Source organism: Puntigrus tetrazona, chromosome 12 (genome assembly GCF_018831695.1).
Source record: "Puntigrus tetrazona isolate hp1 chromosome 12, ASM1883169v1, whole genome shotgun sequence".
NCBI lineage: Eukaryota > Metazoa > Chordata > Actinopteri > Cypriniformes > Cyprinidae > Puntigrus > Puntigrus tetrazona.
In genome coordinates, this window is record NC_056710.1 from 7,554,905 (window position 1) to 7,572,062 (window position 17,158).

Genomic DNA, 17,158 nt, shown 5'->3' on the forward strand with positions numbered 1-17,158 from the left:
GGGTAGGTTTCGCTTATCGTGTCAGTCAACGAGAACTACAACACATTTTACTTCCGCTTTCAGGACAACGCTAGGTCTTAGCGAAGTCTCCGATTGGTCCAATTTGAACAGAGAGAACCGCGACGGCAGGAAAGAAGCGTATTGTCGATGTAAACGGGATGCAACTGTATACTTAACAATAAAGCAAAAGTAAGTGAAATTAGCGAGAATGAAAAGACACAGTTAATACTTTTGCATGTTTCCACTTTGTTTAAAATGGTTATTTTATTGAATTGGAAAAAAACTCAGACAGTAACTCATTTAATACATTCAACTGTCGATGCGTCATTTTTGTTTCACTTTTGTTTGTAGCAACTTAAATGTTATCATAGAATACTATTTTTAGTTTATTGTCAAACATAGGTTTGGTCAAGATGATGGAATCGTGTATACATCATAACCCTGGGAGAGTTGGCTCTGTAACGGCTGAGGACCTCAGGAAAGATCTTTTCGTCGAGTTTTCTAAACTATCAAGGGTATTTATTATTATGAAACATACTTCCTATTTTGAATTTAGGCTGTAAAGTAGTTTTTCATGTATCATATTTCTGTTTTTAACAGGACTCAGTATTGCTGGAAAAAGAGCATCTGCAGGTCTATCTCCGTGTCCGACCATTCACTGCTGCAGAGAGAACGGAAAGAGAATCACAGGTGCCAGAAAACATTAGTACATATTCAATACAGGTTTATACAATTTTAGAGAAATTTTCTCATAGAACATATGTGTTCACCTTTTGTGGATATTGGTTTAAAATATGAGTATGAAAAGTGAACTAAATTTCTAATGTGCTTAATGCAATTTGTTAATCTCTACAAACAGGAGTACATTTCAATTGAGCCTCCAGATACTGTGGTTCTGAAGGCACCTAGAGCATCTCTGAGTGCCAGACAAAGTGAGAGATTCGGTTCACAGCTTGCACAACGATTTCAGTTCTCACAGGTATGAGGACAGCCACAGTCATCTCTGTCATTGTCATTTATTGTAAACAGGCTTCAGAGATGTTATCAATTTTTTTTCTGCTGTAATATAAGATTTATGTTTTAGGTATTCGGTCCAGAAACAACACAAAGAGAGATATTTGATGGCACAACCAAAGGCCTTGTGAAAGAAGTCTTGGATGGAGGGAATTCCTTGATCTTTACTTATGGAGTTACTAATGCTGGAAAGACATTCACTTTTTTTGGTAATAATTTTATAAGAGGTTTTTTTGTATTTTGTGTGAGATGCCTGTTTTGGGGCAGTTTTGGCCTACTGGTTAGAGTGATGGACTTGAAACCCAAAGATTGCGGGTTTGAGTCTCATGTCAGGCAGGGATTGGAGGTGGGGGAGTGTATAACAAGCACTCTCCTCCACTTTCAATAACACGACGAGGTGAGTCCCTGAGGCACCTTCACCAACCCCATCTGCTCCTCAGGTGCCATAACAAAACTGGCCACATGTCACTTCACTTCCACTTAATTATATATTGCACTGTATGTATGTATAGCTGTCTATTTTATGTTGTAGGCCCTGATTCTGATGGTGGAATTCTGCCTAGGTCATTAAATGTGATCTTTAACAGCATAGAAGGCAGACATTATTCTCAAAATAACATCAAGCCTCACAGATGTGTTGACTTTATAAGACTCACCAAAGAGCAGCAGGATGAGGAAGCTACAAATAAGAGAAATCTTCTTCGCCGATTTAAAGATGTAAATGGTTTTTATATATATTCTCTTTTTTCTTTTTTTTTGGACAGAGTAAATTACTAATACATCTGGTGCTTATTTGTGTTTATCAGACTGACCCACAGAAAAACCTCTCTAGCATGTCCAGCTCCAGCTGTTCATCATTTGAAAGTAAGTATTATTAAATGTTTTATTTACTTTACTTTGCGCTTGAAATAATTTATGAGCATAAACACTTGCAACACATGCATTTTTTTTTTTTTTTACCCCAGGCTCAACCTCTAGTTATACAAATAGGGACAGTGTCTGTTTGGATGAGACTTCTTATGATAAATTCTCTGTGTGGGTCTCCTTTTGTGAAATCTACAATGAAAACATTCATGATCTGCTTGATGTTGTTTCTAATGGCTCTCACAAAAGAAATGTTTTGCGGCTAGCCCAAGATGTTAAAGGCAATGCTTTTGTCAAAGGTAACCAACTGTTTTCTGGCTTGAAAATAATAATTATTTAATAAATGTTTACATTGCAATATTAAAAAAAAACTTATACATCTCATACAAAAAGCATATATATTTTATAATAAATACATACTTTGATTATTTTACATTTTGTCTGAATATTTTTCCTGCCTGCAGATTTAAAATGGGTTCAAGTTAACAGTGCAGAAGAAGCTATAAAAATTGTGAAAATTGCAAGAAAAAATCAAAGTTTTTCATCTACCAAGCTCAACAATGTCTCGAGCAGAAGGTGCTTGATTTTAAATCACTGTAGTGTTAATATTTAACTAGACAATTTTATTATGTTTTTAAATTATATAACATTTCCTCTATAGCCACAGTATATTTTCCATTCGGATCTTGCGTATTGAAGATGTGGGTGTTCCTCGAGTTCAGACAATAAGCGAGTAGGTGACCTCAGTACTAACATGCTTTAACATAGAGTCATTCATTTATTCACTAGTTAACTTATTTTTAAAGGCTGTCATTATGCGATTTGGCTGGATCTGAGCGATGTGCAAAGACTCAGAACCGAGGAGAACGCTTAAAAGAAGCTGGAAACATCAACACTTCCCTGTTAACGCTTGGGAAATGCATCAATGCTCTGAGGCTCAACCAAACGCAAACCAAGTGAGAAAATGTCCACTTTCTTATTTGCAGGCTGCATTAGAGGCATTTGACTTGTGTTTCATTAGTCCTTTGAAGTTCTCTGGGAGAAATTGGGAGTTAGAACAAAATTAATATTAATATTTTTGCGCAGGTTTCATCAGCATATCCCCTTCAGAGAGAGCAAACTCACGCATTATTTGCAGGGTTTTTTCTGTGGCCGTGGAAAAGCCTGCATGATTATCAATATAAACCAGTGTGCCTCGGTATATGATGAAACCCTGAATGTCCTTAAGTTCTCAGCAGTGGCCCAGAAGGTTAGCAGAAACCTTAATTTGAGGTTGAATTATCAGGTATTTTTACTCATGCTATTTATTAATTTTGTTGTTTTACCTTTTACTCTTATAGGTGGTGGTCCATAACCCAAAACCAGCTCCTAGCTTTGCACTCAAGAGATCTGCCAGAGATGTGTCCATGATAATCAATAATGCTGACAAGAAGGATTGGACAAGGAGAACCTCTCTCATGGGCTGGGAAACAAGCCTAGAGGATTTGCCGGAGGATGAAGATGATGAAGAAATGAGTGAGGATGACAATGAAGAGAGTGACAGTGAGAGCATGGAGGACAACACTGTCCTAGAGGCTACAGGAAGTCAAGAGGTGTGTGAGGTATTCAAGGTGGTTTTCCAGTATCAGTAATTGTGTTTGGTACTTTCAGTGTTATTCTAGATATGCTATGTGCTTTAACACAGCTTCAGTTGAAAATTGAAGAGCTCCAAGAGAAGCTGTCCAAAGAAGAGGCTGAAAAATTAACTATGGAATCTCAAATCCGTGAGGAAGTCACTGCAGAGTTTATGGAGCTGTTTTCTAACATGGAAAAAGACTACAAGTATATCAAGCAATACATTCATTCCTTCAAATTGTGTTCAGCACAGAGTTTTTGTGCAGACCTAAATTGTGATGCTTTTAATCTTTTTAGTGACACAATAACAGTACAGTTTAATTCATTTTTATGATTTTCTCTTATATTTATTGAAAATAAGTCATTTTTTTAATGTTTCAGTGAACGTCTTCAAAGAGATAAAGAAATTATTGAGGAACGAGCGGAAAGGAGGCTTGAGATACTGAAGAATCTTGTCAACAAAACTATTGATGACATGGCCGATGCTGCAAAGGTAATTGCAGAGGGCTTCCTCTAATAATAAAAAGAGGGCAAAATCAAATGGCATCTATGTCCGCTGTTGTTTCAGCTGTCTTTAAAAAAAAAAAAAGGTTGATTAATTTACAAAATTTTAGCTTCATTGGATTTATTGGGATTTTATGACTAGATCTATATAAATGACTCTAAATCTATATAAATCTTGATGCATTTTATGGGTACAAGGGAAAAAATTGCAAATTCTATCATATATTCTACCATGGCGCACATTTTACTTCGAAATGCCATTTTCTTCTCCACATCTAGGAGGCTAAGATTGAGCTTTTAGACAGCATGATCGAGGCAATGCGAGCTGATTTAGCTAAGATAAAAGGAGATGCAGAGGCAGTACAGAATTGCTTGACAAATGTCCCTGAATCACCCAGAACAATTAGTCATCTGAGCACACAGCTGGAGGAGATGAGAGAGGAGCTTCTCAAAATCCAACAACAACTCAGTCTTAAAACTAAAGGTATGTTCAGTTGCTATGAAGGGGTGAAAGCTTGGTGTTTTCTGACATAAGTTTAATTATATTTTCTCATTTCAGAGTTGGAATCAATGTGTTTTCAAACACAGGAATCAAATGACCAGCTTCTCCAAGCAAATAGAGTAATTTGAACTAGTTTTCTTTTAAACATCTAAGGATATTGTCAGTAGATTGTTTACATGGACTACCTGGATTCTGCTGTGTTGATGTTGGTTTGTTTGTTTGTTTGTCTCTTTTAGAATTATGAAAACCAGAAACTAAGATGTCAGGAACTTATGTCAATCTGCCAGGAGAAAGATGACATGATCTCTAAATTACAGACTGCTTTAGACCAAAACATGGAGGCAACTACTAAAGATGTAAGTTTAAAATACACTACTGTTCAAAAGTAGTTTCATATGCTGTCTATTTTATTGTATTATAAATTGTATTTTACTCCTGTGATTTTTCAGCAGCCATTATATCACATTTTAGGAGCACTTGATACTTCAGAAATCATTCATGCATCCTTGATGAATACAAAATACAAATTATTTCATTCGAAAGTAAAATTGTATACTGACCCCAGACATTTGAATGGTAGTGCATGTTGACGGATTTCAGTTTACTTAGGGTTTTACTTATGGAATAATGTCTGGTCTACAAGTATGATGTACAATTACTTTTTTTTTTCTCTGAAAATAAAAGATAAATTTAAGTATCTTGCCACAACTCTTTATAACCAGCTACAGTTTATAGTGACCAGTGCATCAAAATAGTAGGTCATAGAAGGCTTATTTTAGTGTCTTGGTGAAATTGTTTCTCTGAAAAAGTTACAAATTTATTTGTTAATCACTGAAATTTTTTTTTAATTCTTGAACTCATGTGTTCTAGGAAAAATAAATGGTAATGGTACACATATTTAGTACGTTTGGACTGTAATGGCTTGTTTTTTTTTTTCTTTCCCAATGTACAGAGGGCATTAATCAATAATATCAAAGAAGAAATGCTAAATTTCAGAAACAACTGTAAGTGTATGCTGAAAGATGATGGTGAACCTAAAGGAGAGGAAATGTCAAGTCAGGAAACTCAACAGCTTTTGCAAGAACTGAAAATGAAAGAGGAGCAGCTGAATGAAATTAAACTTGAGCGTTGTTCACTTGACAAAAAAGTTTTTGACCTCTCTGATAGATTGGCAGAGCTTACTCGTGCACATGAAGCCACCTTGGTGATGGAGAGAGCAGAGGTCAACAAAGTCACAAATGAAAACAAGACTCTTGCCAATGAGCTAAATGAACTTCAGCAGGCAGTCAATGAAATGAGCTCAAAGCTCAAAACTCTGCAGATAGATCTGAACACTCAGACAGATATTGCCAGTGAGCTTTCAAAAGAACTTGATGCAGCCAAAGCTTTGATTAAAGAACATCAAGCAGAGGCTTGCACTCAGTCCAAAAGTATTGAATCCTTCATGACAGAGGCAGATAATTTGCGTCAGGAACTCAGTGACTGTAAGCTCTCACATGACAAAAAGGAGGCTGAATGTGAGAAGATGGTGGAGTTATTTCATGAGAAGAGCCGACAGATCAATGACCTGGAGCAGGAGGTCTGCCAGAATAGAGCAAATTTGTGCCAGCTGGAGGAGCTCTGCAGTAAGTTTAAATACGAGCGTGATGCCCAGGCACAAGAGTACCAGAGCCTACTGTGCAGTTATGAAGCTCAAAAGTTTATTGTGGCCCAAATAAAAAGCAAGTCTGAGCTCCTGGAAGAACTGACTTCTTTGAAACATCAGCAGGGGAGAATTGAAGAACAAGAGCAAGACTCCAGAGATGATTGCTGGAAAACTCTGCAGGAAAAACTCATTCAATTGCTGAGCAAACTGAACCAGGATGAGGAAGTTATGAACGTAGTGAAAACGATAGCAGAGAATGAGATCTCTAAGGCAAGAGATGAGGCCAAGAGGAGAATAACTGCGATGGAGAAAGATCTGGCTCATAAAGACGCAAAACTAGATATTAAAGCCCAAGAGATTTTAAAGTAAGTTCTCATTTCTCATCCAAATGTTCTCATTTGAAGTCAGTGTCTTTTTTTGGATGCACTAGATTTCGCTGCTCATTCTTTTTGACTATTTATTTATAGTTGCTTAAGCGTGGAACTGAGAAAAATTATTTGATGAACATCAGCTGGTCTGATTGATCTTTTGGTCTTTTTATAGGTTGAGAGAACTTGTCAACGATGGACTTAATAAAATCGAGACCATGAGTTGTGATTTGCGGCAGGTGGAGAGAGAGCGGTCTGATGTCAGAGATCAGTTATCTGAAGCCACAGTGCAGAAAGAACAGTTAGAGAAACAGGTTTGAAAAATCACTTGCTTTTGGTAAAAGTGATTTTAAATGTATATGTTTTTTATAATAATGATGTTTTATTCCTGCAGATTCTGATCTTAAGTGAAGAAAAGAAAATGTTTCAGCAGCAGCTATGTGAAGCAAATGAGATGAAGGATCAGGCTGGACACAGTTTGAGCTGTGCCGATCAATCTATTGAGCCACCGCAGACCGTGAGTGCTGCTGTTTCTCTCAGCTTTGTTGAGTTTCTGATGTTATCAGGTCTTAAATGCTGGATTATTCCACATCTTTTCATTCACAGGTGAAGTCTAACCTTGTGATAGAGGAAGAAAATATTCCGCCTTTCCAAACAACCTGTCAGGGTAACCCATATCTCTTTTCATTTAAACCTTTTTTTTTCTGCAGTACCAATTGTTGTTAGAAAAATCGGATTACGTTTTTGCCCACAGCAAGATTGATTTTGTTTGCAGATCTTTTGGCAGAGCAGAAGCTGATTGAGAAGACGTGTGTGAGCTTAAATAAAGACTGCACACAGACAGATGAGGAGGAATTGCTGGAGGCCAGACTAAATGAGATTGAATCCATAACTGAAGGTGGCTGAGTCTATTTTAATTGTAATTTGTATAAAACTCTGCTAGACAGTATTCTGTGAGAAGTCAGCAAGATGCAGTTAAGGGAATTTAAAACGTGAACTTATTTCAATACCAAGTAGATACAGGAATAAATATATGCCATATGCTTTTTTCAGTATCAGCCGTATTTATTTATTAGTTATATTAATATAATGTGTTAATATTAATTAAATGACTAACTACTTTTTATTCCTATTAAATGTTAATTGTTTTATTATGTATTACAACATATATTCATTTATATGAACACATTCAATTTATTTTTGTAATTTTTATTTTTAAAGTTGCTGGAGTATTAACAAAGAAAAGAAAAAACTAAAACATTTTTATTAATTTCTTTGTTTGCATTAAGTTCATTATTTATATATATATATATATATATATACACACACACACACTACTGTTTTCAAAATTTTGTCATTTATTTGGATGAAAGTAATGCTTCATTTTTGCAAGGATGCATGAAATTGACCAAAAGTGACCAAATGTTACAATAAATACATTTATAATGTTACAAAAGTTTTACTTTTCAGATAAATGCTGTTGATTTTTTTGTTGTTGTTTTTTTTACTTTCTTTACATCAAAGATAAAAAGTACAATAATTTTATGTCCTCAATTGCATCACATTTGTCATTATTTATAGTAAGAAATGTTCCCTGAACACCAAATCAGCATATATAAAGTGTTACGTGATACTGAAGACTAAAATTTCACTGGTATTGGTGTTCTCTACCAAAAATCATGGTGAAAAACCATGGTGAAGCTGCTAGGTAACACTGTTTAGTTTACCAATAACTGAAACTAACCTCAGACATCTCTGTTCTTCTCAGATCTTACAAAACTCCAGGAGATGTATCAGAAACCAAGTGTTGGTGTCTCTGATGAACCTCAGCAGGAAAAACGGAGAGCTTGCAGACCTGTGGAAAACACAAAAGTAAAAACCTCCAACTCTTTGATCAATTCAACTTTTCTGTAACATTTTTTTTTCCAGCATTCGAAAATAATCTCTTTTGATGTTTCATCTGCCTAATGAGGAACAGGCAGATGATAAGTAGGAAAGGGGGCTGGATGTAGCAGCTGTAGGGAAAGTGGCTCAGGTAGCAAGGCGACTAGAGGGTGACCAACAGAACAGGCTGCAGCTGGAGCTGTTAATAGGAACAGTCTTTCCATCTCTCTCTTCGTGCCTCATTATTTTCTTTTTCACAGGCTTGAGGGCAGGATTTAGCTCTCAGTGGTAATTTATTTACGCAGCAGGTTTCTGAGTTAATATAATTTTTGTGGTCCAAGTGACCTGCCAACAGTAGAAAAAACAGGTATACAGCAGAACATTAATTTAACTGCACAGAAGTGTGCAAATGTTCAAACATCTTCATTCATTTTACAATCATTAATTCATTACATATATTTTACATAGTATTTGCCCAAAAAAAATTCAATTTGCACTACTCAGATTTTATATTTTGGAACTGACACTAAGTGGAATGATCTTTTTTTTTATTTGGCAAGTTGATGAATGTTATTAGACAAAGCCAAAGATTTTCTAAATGATATTACCTCATTGATCATCCTGACCAGTGTAACAACCTATCAGTAGTTATGATGTAGAATTATTAGACCATTGTGAATGAAAAGATACTAAAAGATTTTAAAATGCTTTACATCAGTAGCATCATTTTATGATGGTGCTAATATAATATTAATACATAAAAAAAAAAAAAAAAAAAAACCTTCCCTCATACTGATTACAGGAAATATTAAAGCAGCAGCTGGCTGAGAAACAGGATGCCACTGTGAAATTACAAAGAAAAAAATATTCACATAAATCTGATTCCCAGAAAATCATCAGTTTCAAACAGATATCAAATAGGAAGAATAAAGGCGAGTCTTTTAGTCCAACACAAGAGGTCAGTAGAGATATATTAATTCAAACTGCATAAGGGTTAAAAGAGCAAACGTAGAAAGGAATAGCTCTGGTCTGTATGATAATTGGTTACTGTGGATATATAATATATTGGTTATCTTTTAAAGCAGGTGGCAGTACATGACTCCTACATCCTGTCCACAAAGAGTCTCAAAGAAGAGTGTTTTCCCAAACCTGGCCCAGAAATCAGCTTTACGCCACTTAAACCTGACCGAATGAATGTCAAGAAACCCGGAGAAGCAGAGTCTGACACGATAAAACTCAGACGAACAGCCAGAAAAAGAAAGACCCCAGAAATGGAGGTATACAGACACTATGTTTAAACATTTTGTTGTGGTTTTTAATCAATTAAATATAATCCAGATACCCATGGTCAGAGAATTGTGTGAATTGTTTTCACATCTGAAAATGTCATGGAAATTTCTTTAGTTTATACACATTTTTACTTATTTTGATTTAGTGTAATGAGTTGATTAGACCTATTGATTTAAATAAACAATTCATTTTAAAGTTACAGTTAGATGCAGTAAACTCAAAGTTCCGTTCTATTTTGTCTTGAAAAATTGTTAAACATTAAAAAAAAAAAAAAAAAGGAATAAAAAAAAAAAATAATAATTATATTTGCTAACAACTTGGTCATCATGTATATAGTGCAACACAGTCATATTATTTGTGTTATACAGTATGTGTTTGTTATTCTAGAACTCAGAAAATCGAAAAAACCGACGGCTAAAGGTGAACAAGGAAAACATGCAACCTATTGAGGTGACTTTCTATCTATTAATACACCTGTGACGCCTCACGTCTTTCTCTGTAAGGTTTATTCGATAATACACTGAGCTAGTTGTATTCTGTATTTTTGCACCCTACCAGACTCCTGCAGTGCAAGGGAAAAAGGTGAGTCAATTAAAGCAGAAAGACTCTCCTGCCAGCCTGAAAGGTAAAAAAGACGGAGCCCTGCAGAAGATTGGTGACTTTATCCAGAGCTCTCCAACTCTCTTTGGGAGCAAAGGTCAGCGCTGCCTCTTAATTTTACACTCAGTCAATGGCATCGATTGGAGCCCTCTGCCAAAAGTGTTTCATCTTGTATCTCGGCATGACCCAACTTTTAATTCTCTTTTCAGCCAAAAAGATCATGAGCATGGTGAATGTTAAATCCCCTGAACTGCCTAATCAATCAGAAAACAACAAACCCAAGAAATCCAAACGAAAGCTTTTCAAGACTCAGGTTTCCTCCCCACTGGATATACCCTCTCATCCTGTAAGTAGTGTTTCCTGTGTGTCCCATGAGAGAGAATCATAAGCATGTTTGAATAAATTATTCGAAAGCATATCATTTGTTAGAGACAGCTATAAACTTTTGAGCCTCAAAAAGACCATCCCAATTTAAAATACAGAGTAAATTAAGCAGTAAGTCATTATTTTTTATTGGTTTCTGTTTGAGAAACAGAAATGATACATAAACAATACTTGCTGGACAGTTTCATACTTTACTGAAATGCAAATTTTACCCTGATAACATCATTCTTTGGGGAAAAAATCCATTTATATATATTTATGAAATAACATTTGATTTATATATTTAAGTTTGACATCTAAAGGTCTAAAGCTATGTTGAATGTAAAATCTGTGATACATTATTTGTGCGTGTCATTAAATCATTTTACAGGTCATTGGAGGCAGTGATGATGGGGATGATAAAGAGAGCGCTCATCTCATAATCAAGAGAAAACTCAGAACAAGAACTGCCAAGAGATGTTCCAAGTTTTACTTTGATGGCCAAGTATAATTTAAGTTTGTTTTTGGGGGGTTTTCACCAAATAAATAGTTTGTCATATATTTTTGTTTAAAATCTGAATGCTGAAAGTCTTCATATTTTGTTTCATTAACACTGGAAATGTTTGTACATATTTTATAAATGTAACTCAAAGCCATTTAAAAAAAAAAAAGGCTTTTGATTTCCTGTGACAAGATGTGACAAAACAAAATGACGTTCATTAAAAAAATCTTAAAAGCAGATATCATTGTGGTTATATTTCTTATGTTTAAAAATATGAGCTCAGTATGCTCAAAGCGTTACTGTCCCTTGATGTTGAATTTCCCATCATATCCTTTAAAAAAGCCTCCAATGAGGAAAGCGGTTCCAAACAATCAAGGTGAAGGGGATGAGGAGAATGTTCCAGATGAATGTTTGGGGTCAACTTGTTGTATTATAGTCATTTATTTCCTCTGTCAGTAAATGGAGGGTGGCTGTCATCAGAGAAGAGTAAGTAATACATTTTACCTGCACCTCTTGATCTCTGCTTTCTACACGAACACAGGTCACACCTGCACTAATACACTCCTCTCTTCACGAGGTCAAAGAAATGTGACATTGAAAACAAACCTTTTCATGCGAGCGTGTTTGCATGCCATTGACGTAGCAGCTATGGTTGATTGCATTTGCAAGTTCATTTGTGGAACTGGGTTGTTAAAGTATGCTGTCCTTAATGTATTCTGTAACATTCAATAAATGTTCTCTTAGATGTTCCCATTTTCTCGGGTATAGCATGACAACAGTATACCCTGCAAAAAGTCTGACAAACAACCTTCTGCTTACCACAGCAATGGTGATTTTTGTGATACGGAGATTATTTTCACAAGTAAAACTGATTACTTGATCACATGCTGCTTCTTTATGAAAAATGTATCCTGGGTGAGAATAGCGCACCATTATTATCAATACATCAACCCAGATGAGCAATTTAAGATAACAAATTATGCATGGAACAATTACATTTGCAGACTTTTTGCTCAAAATTAGACTAAAACGCAAGATTTATAGTAGTACTGTTATAGTAAGCAGTAACATATAATAGAAAGTTTTATTTACTCCATGTGAAAATGAAAAATATTTTAGTTTTCTATTTAATTCGATATTTTTTTTTTTAATCTGTTTACAATTTTTCAAAGTGTGACACTTGTGTGAGTTGTATTAAAGCCATTTAGAATTAGTTTAATCCACAAACATCATTATAGTTTAATATAGCTTATTGCCAATAATAGAAAATGTAACCCACAACGATTAAAAAACAGAAACATGCAAAAAAAGAAAAAAAAGTGAGATTTCTTTGACCATTGAACTGAAATGGTCTCCAGTCACCTTATTACAATAACATGAACCGCTGAATAGTTCGGAATAAGATGCGTGACATGCATTTAGAAAACAGACGGATGAATTACATTTCATGCCAGCTTCAATTTAGTTAAAATGCAACATGAATTTTAGTCTATAAATGTCGTTACCATGCTCTGGTGTCATATTGAGTTCAACACCATCACACAAGAAGTGGATTTTAATTGGTCAGGCTTTCCTTTGGTCTATGCCCTTGCCACAGTGTGATGAATTGATTGACATCCTCACTGTGTCATCGCAGTTCATCAGCTCACTCTCTAGACAGCAAGTGGTCCGTTAAGGGAATGTGCTTATGTTTTTGACCACTCTTTTTCTGTCTCACTAAACAGAGAGGGGGCAACGCTGCATGATGTTGTGTGTTAATATGGTCATTTGAAGGTTGAGGGATAAATTTGTTGCCCGCTGGCTCATTTCAGTCTAGTCTGACCTAATTTTATTTCATTTAGATATAAAGTAGGTGCGCATTTCAGGGGATTTCAGCCAAAGACGGTCATTTCAGGCAACACTGGGTATTGTGTTATATGTTTGATTGTCTGTGGCCGATGAATGTTAGGGAAAAACATTTATTCAGACTTTAAGCTTATCTACATCCAAAAATCTGACAGGAGTAAACAGTATAGTGGACTAGCAGTGCTTTCATGTGCGTGCCCTAATGTAAACACTGTCAGGATGCTCGATTTTAGAGACAGCAGCAGGCGAAGTGACTTATGAAAAGTGGCATTAAATATTGAAATTGGTGCAAGCATGTCAGCTTTCATTTTCTGCTTCATTTGTTTCAGAGTGAAAATCCCGTACTCCTTCCAGCAGCCTTCTGAGCATTTTCAGGAGTGCCATACTGAGCTTCATTACTCTCTTATCAGAAGGGTCACTGCACCAGCCCAGTAACTCCACTTATCAATTACTGCAAGATCCTTCAGCAAAACAAGCAACTCATCATTCCTGTGGCAAACTGCTTTTTAAATGCAGTGGCATATTGGATGCCTATAGTAGTAGGCTATCTCTTCTTGCTCAAGCAAGTGCGGTACCAAACAAGCAAGACCTATTGTGATATTATTCTTACTAGTACATTGATTCTTTTTATTTAAGTACATTAGCCTTTTTTTCACCCCCACATTTAAATGATGATTGATTTAGTTTAAAAATTTCGATTACTATTCACTGCTATTATAAAGCTTGGAAGAGCCATGGGCCCAACTTTTTTTTTATATTAATCTGAAAGAACAAAGTTAATACATCTAGGATGTATAAATCATGGAGTAATTTTAATTTTGGGGTAAACTACTCCTTTAAGGTCTATTCACACCAAGAATGATAACTGTAACCATTAAATTTTAATTAATATTCTAATTGTATGAGAATAGGGAAGTTTACACCACCACTATAACAATAATGACATAGAAGAACGATATCGCTATAATCACTTTCAGAACAATTTCTGTCACAATCATGTCAATAATCCATGTATTCATGAAGGCGGAAGATGTGCTTCTACAATTTTGTTTGCGTCAACCAAAAAAGCTAGAAAGCTGCTTGTGTGAGCTGTGGTTCGTGGACACAATTGTCCATCTTACAATGGGCATTTTTGTTCTTGAATGTTTCCAGAAATCTCACTGATGTGACTGCTTCTTAAAGTCTATTTCAGCATCTATGTTCTGCATCGATGTTACAGATCTTATTGCGAATAATTATTCAGAGAATGTTTATTTTATTTTACTCTACCTCGTCTGATATGATTGCAGGCTTCGAGTGTGTACTTAAAAAATATGTATATATAAGTCTCTTGTTTATTTCAAATGTTTTAATATTTAATATTTTAATATAATATGATCCTTTTTCTTTGTAGAATCATGAGCAGTGGCTTGTTTTGTGGCTGCAGATACTTATAAGAGATGGTGCAATTATTGTGAGGGTGACCTTACTGTTGTGATTTACAAGGGCATGGATGAGCACAGTGGGACTCAAACTATGTCTTATAAATCTACCCTGATTCAGACCTATGGAAAAAGCTTTTGTTTTAGCACAATAATGCATTTTATCCTTACCTACATATTATAAACCATGATTGGAATTTATGAATTTTAAGAAGACTGTTAAAGCATGATGGGCCTATTCTGTAAACTATATATATATATGTTATATATGTGTGTGTATGTGTGTGTGTATCCTTTTTTATGGCCTACATTAAGTTTCTTTAGCTGTGTGCTGATATGGCACTCTTTTTTCTTGTTAGCTAACATGCTTTTTTCAAAGAATGCCACCAAACAGGCACAATTCAATAAGACAACCTAATGCGGAATATGTTCTAATAGGGAATGCCGAAATTAAATTTGTCTGTGGCCGTATGTCACACTGTTCTTGTGCACGAACATTATTACGTTTTCGTTATTGAGAATTAGTTTTAGTGTTGCAGCCTCCAATGTCAGCACATAATCTCTGCGAAACAGCTGAGGCTGGCTTTTTTTTTTAATTCCAGAAAAAATATGTTTAACCAGTTTCATTATGTTTTCAGTTCAACCAATGGCTCTTTGAAATGTGTCTTTCAGCACTTCAGGGTAATTGATTTTAATAGAAACAGTTTCACATTAATTTCGCCCCAGCACAATCAGCAAACTGCTATTAACCTATTTTCTTCTCTTAATTTTGAAATATCAATTACAAATCTGCAATAAAGCCTTTCATAAAGCAAAGCTTGTTACAAATCACAGAACACATAAATGAGTGAAGTGGTGTTAAAAAATGGATTGCTGCATTAACGTGGCAAGTTGAGAGATTGACTTACGTAAGCATCTATGAATAATTTTTGGAGCATCGTGGTACATGACTGTGCTTCTTACGGTGAGACCCATCCCATTTAGAGGTAAAAATACAACGAGAGTGGACTGGGTGACCCGAACATCGGTCAAGATAGGTTTAAAATAGAATTTAAATCTTGCTTGAAACTAAAAGAAATATTTTGCAACCAAGAAGATCCTGATTCGAAATGCGCTGTTTCATCAGGGGGCTTAATGTGAAAGAATTCATAAAAAAGATGTAACCTTGAAAAGACAAAGGCAACTGTGTCATTTGATTGCAGTTTTGCACCCTGTGTTCCAGACTGGCACCCCACACCTTCTTGCTTCAATCATCCTTCTCACATATATAAACACAGACAACCTGCAAGGATAAATTATAATGAGTTACAAGGTTCCTTATTTACCAAAACAACCTCAACAAACAAAGCCGAGCAGAATTTTAATGCTAATTTTTTTTTTTTTTTGTCCCCCGTTGACTGAAGTAATGCATGTTTGAATATAGGAGAGGGCTTGTAGATGACCCTTTTTTTAGGATTTATGGCACTCTCAGACTTCATTGAAAAACATGATGTGAATAAATCCTCTGAGGATTTCCAATTTAGACAATAAACCTGACACCTGACATTCTGTACAAACCCTTGGCCCCTTGCTACCTGACGAAGGGTCCTTGAAAATGCTGCCCTGGTGAATAACAGTATGTCAGTAGAAGGGTGCACCATGCACGTTTCTTATTGGCCAGAGTGAAATGCAGTGTTTTCAGTTACATGTCAGAGTATGAAGACTAAATCCTGAAATTGTCACTTAGGCATCAATATTTAAGCAAAACTACCACATTTGCAGTTATTTGAATTTCTGAATGTGTTTCATAAATTTCGAACGTATGTATTTTATCTTTTAAATCAATGCATGCACGTTTCTTTAAAAAGTGTTTGCTTTATTTATAAAGAGTCTACTTACCATTTCGAATGGTAAAAAAAAGAGAATTAACCACATATGTTAATATCAGTAACTAGAGTCATGACAGTTATATTAAATGAAAGATGTTTACTCATCATCTCAATATGGTAATGTGTGATAGAGTAGCTGTGTCTCCAGATTCACTGGAGAGTGAGATTAGTGCAATGGCAGCCAGCCTCTCCACATTAGCACAGGATGGCATCTAGTCCTGCTGTGAAGCTGGCAAAAGCTAAGAGCTTAAAATAGCTGCAAACCTAATGAATCAACATCTTTACCAACTTAACCAGTCAAGAGGAAAAGTTCTTCACCTTCCATCTGCATCGTGAAAGCCTAGTTGGTAAGCATTAGCAATTTCTTTCTTTAAACTAAAATAACACACAGTGTGTTCTAAACGTCCGAGGTCACAAAAGAGAAAATGCTCAAGTTTTTGGTTTTTTTAACTAGCAATTTGTGTAAAAACTTTCTTGTCTTTCTTTTTGGACCTCTCTGGATTTATGAGCACACTGTGGTTTATGCAATGTTCCTCAATGACATATTTTTATTTAGTTAAATCAAAGTCATGTCCGCATTGCAATATAAAAATAATGCATTTTTATGTTATTATCAGCCGAGAGCATGGACAGAATATTGATGGTGTCTCTGTTCAAAGTCATTGCTGGACGCAATTAAACCTCACGACTTTATTTCCTACAGCTCGTTTCCAGATCCTGTGACAATCCTATTCCTTCCCATTGGGAACATTTATAAAGTTCACAGTGGCCAGTAATTTAAAGAGATAAAACAGTTGAACAAATCAATCAGCATTTATAGAGGTTGTACTCTCTCCTATATACCTGTTCTTAATTGCTGTCATCCATTAATCCC

General features: G+C 35.5%; 1 protein-coding gene across 4 annotated transcripts; it reads left to right on the forward strand.

The window, feature by feature from the left end:
• The first annotated feature begins 108 nt into the window (after nucleotides 1–108).
• kif20bb (kinesin family member 20Bb) lies at nucleotides 109–11,267 on the forward strand. 4 transcript variants are annotated; one of them, XM_043253009.1, is made up of 29 exons: nucleotides 109–189; nucleotides 403–515; nucleotides 601–690; nucleotides 860–979; nucleotides 1,085–1,223; nucleotides 1,547–1,731; nucleotides 1,821–1,878; nucleotides 1,980–2,177; nucleotides 2,343–2,454; nucleotides 2,540–2,611; nucleotides 2,685–2,834; nucleotides 2,965–3,127; nucleotides 3,219–3,479; nucleotides 3,563–3,699; nucleotides 3,874–3,985; nucleotides 4,276–4,480; nucleotides 4,556–4,617; nucleotides 4,735–4,854; nucleotides 5,451–6,508; nucleotides 6,687–6,825; nucleotides 6,906–7,028; nucleotides 7,118–7,178; nucleotides 7,287–7,409; nucleotides 8,280–8,383; nucleotides 9,478–9,672; nucleotides 10,073–10,135; nucleotides 10,244–10,382; nucleotides 10,495–10,631; nucleotides 11,040–11,267. In XM_043253009.1, exons 2-29 carry the CDS (start codon nucleotides 414–416, stop codon nucleotides 11,157–11,159), a joined length of 4,548 nt encoding a protein of 1,515 aa, XP_043108944.1. In that variant the 5' UTR covers nucleotides 109–189; nucleotides 403–413; the 3' UTR covers nucleotides 11,160–11,267. The 4 variants fall into 4 exon arrangements, with proteins under 4 accessions (XP_043108944.1, XP_043108946.1, XP_043108947.1 ...); XM_043253011.1 differs by having other exon boundaries at nucleotides 9,481–9,672; XM_043253012.1 differs by having other exon boundaries at nucleotides 3,219–3,470.
• The last annotated feature ends 5,891 nt before the right edge of the window (nucleotides 11,268–17,158 follow it).

Bases quoted from the DNA above. Each gene is read 5' to 3' on its own strand.
- kif20bb (XM_043253009.1), top strand. From the start codon at position 414: ATGATGGAATCGTGTATACATCATAACCCTGGGAGAGTTGGCTCTGTA. The intron at 980-1,084 runs GTATGAGGACAG...TTTATGTTTTAG, and splicing joins AACGATTTCAGTTCTCACAG to GTATTCGGTCCAGAAACAAC. The intron at 10,136-10,243 runs GTGACTTTCTAT...GCACCCTACCAG, and splicing joins AAAACATGCAACCTATTGAG to ACTCCTGCAGTGCAAGGGAA.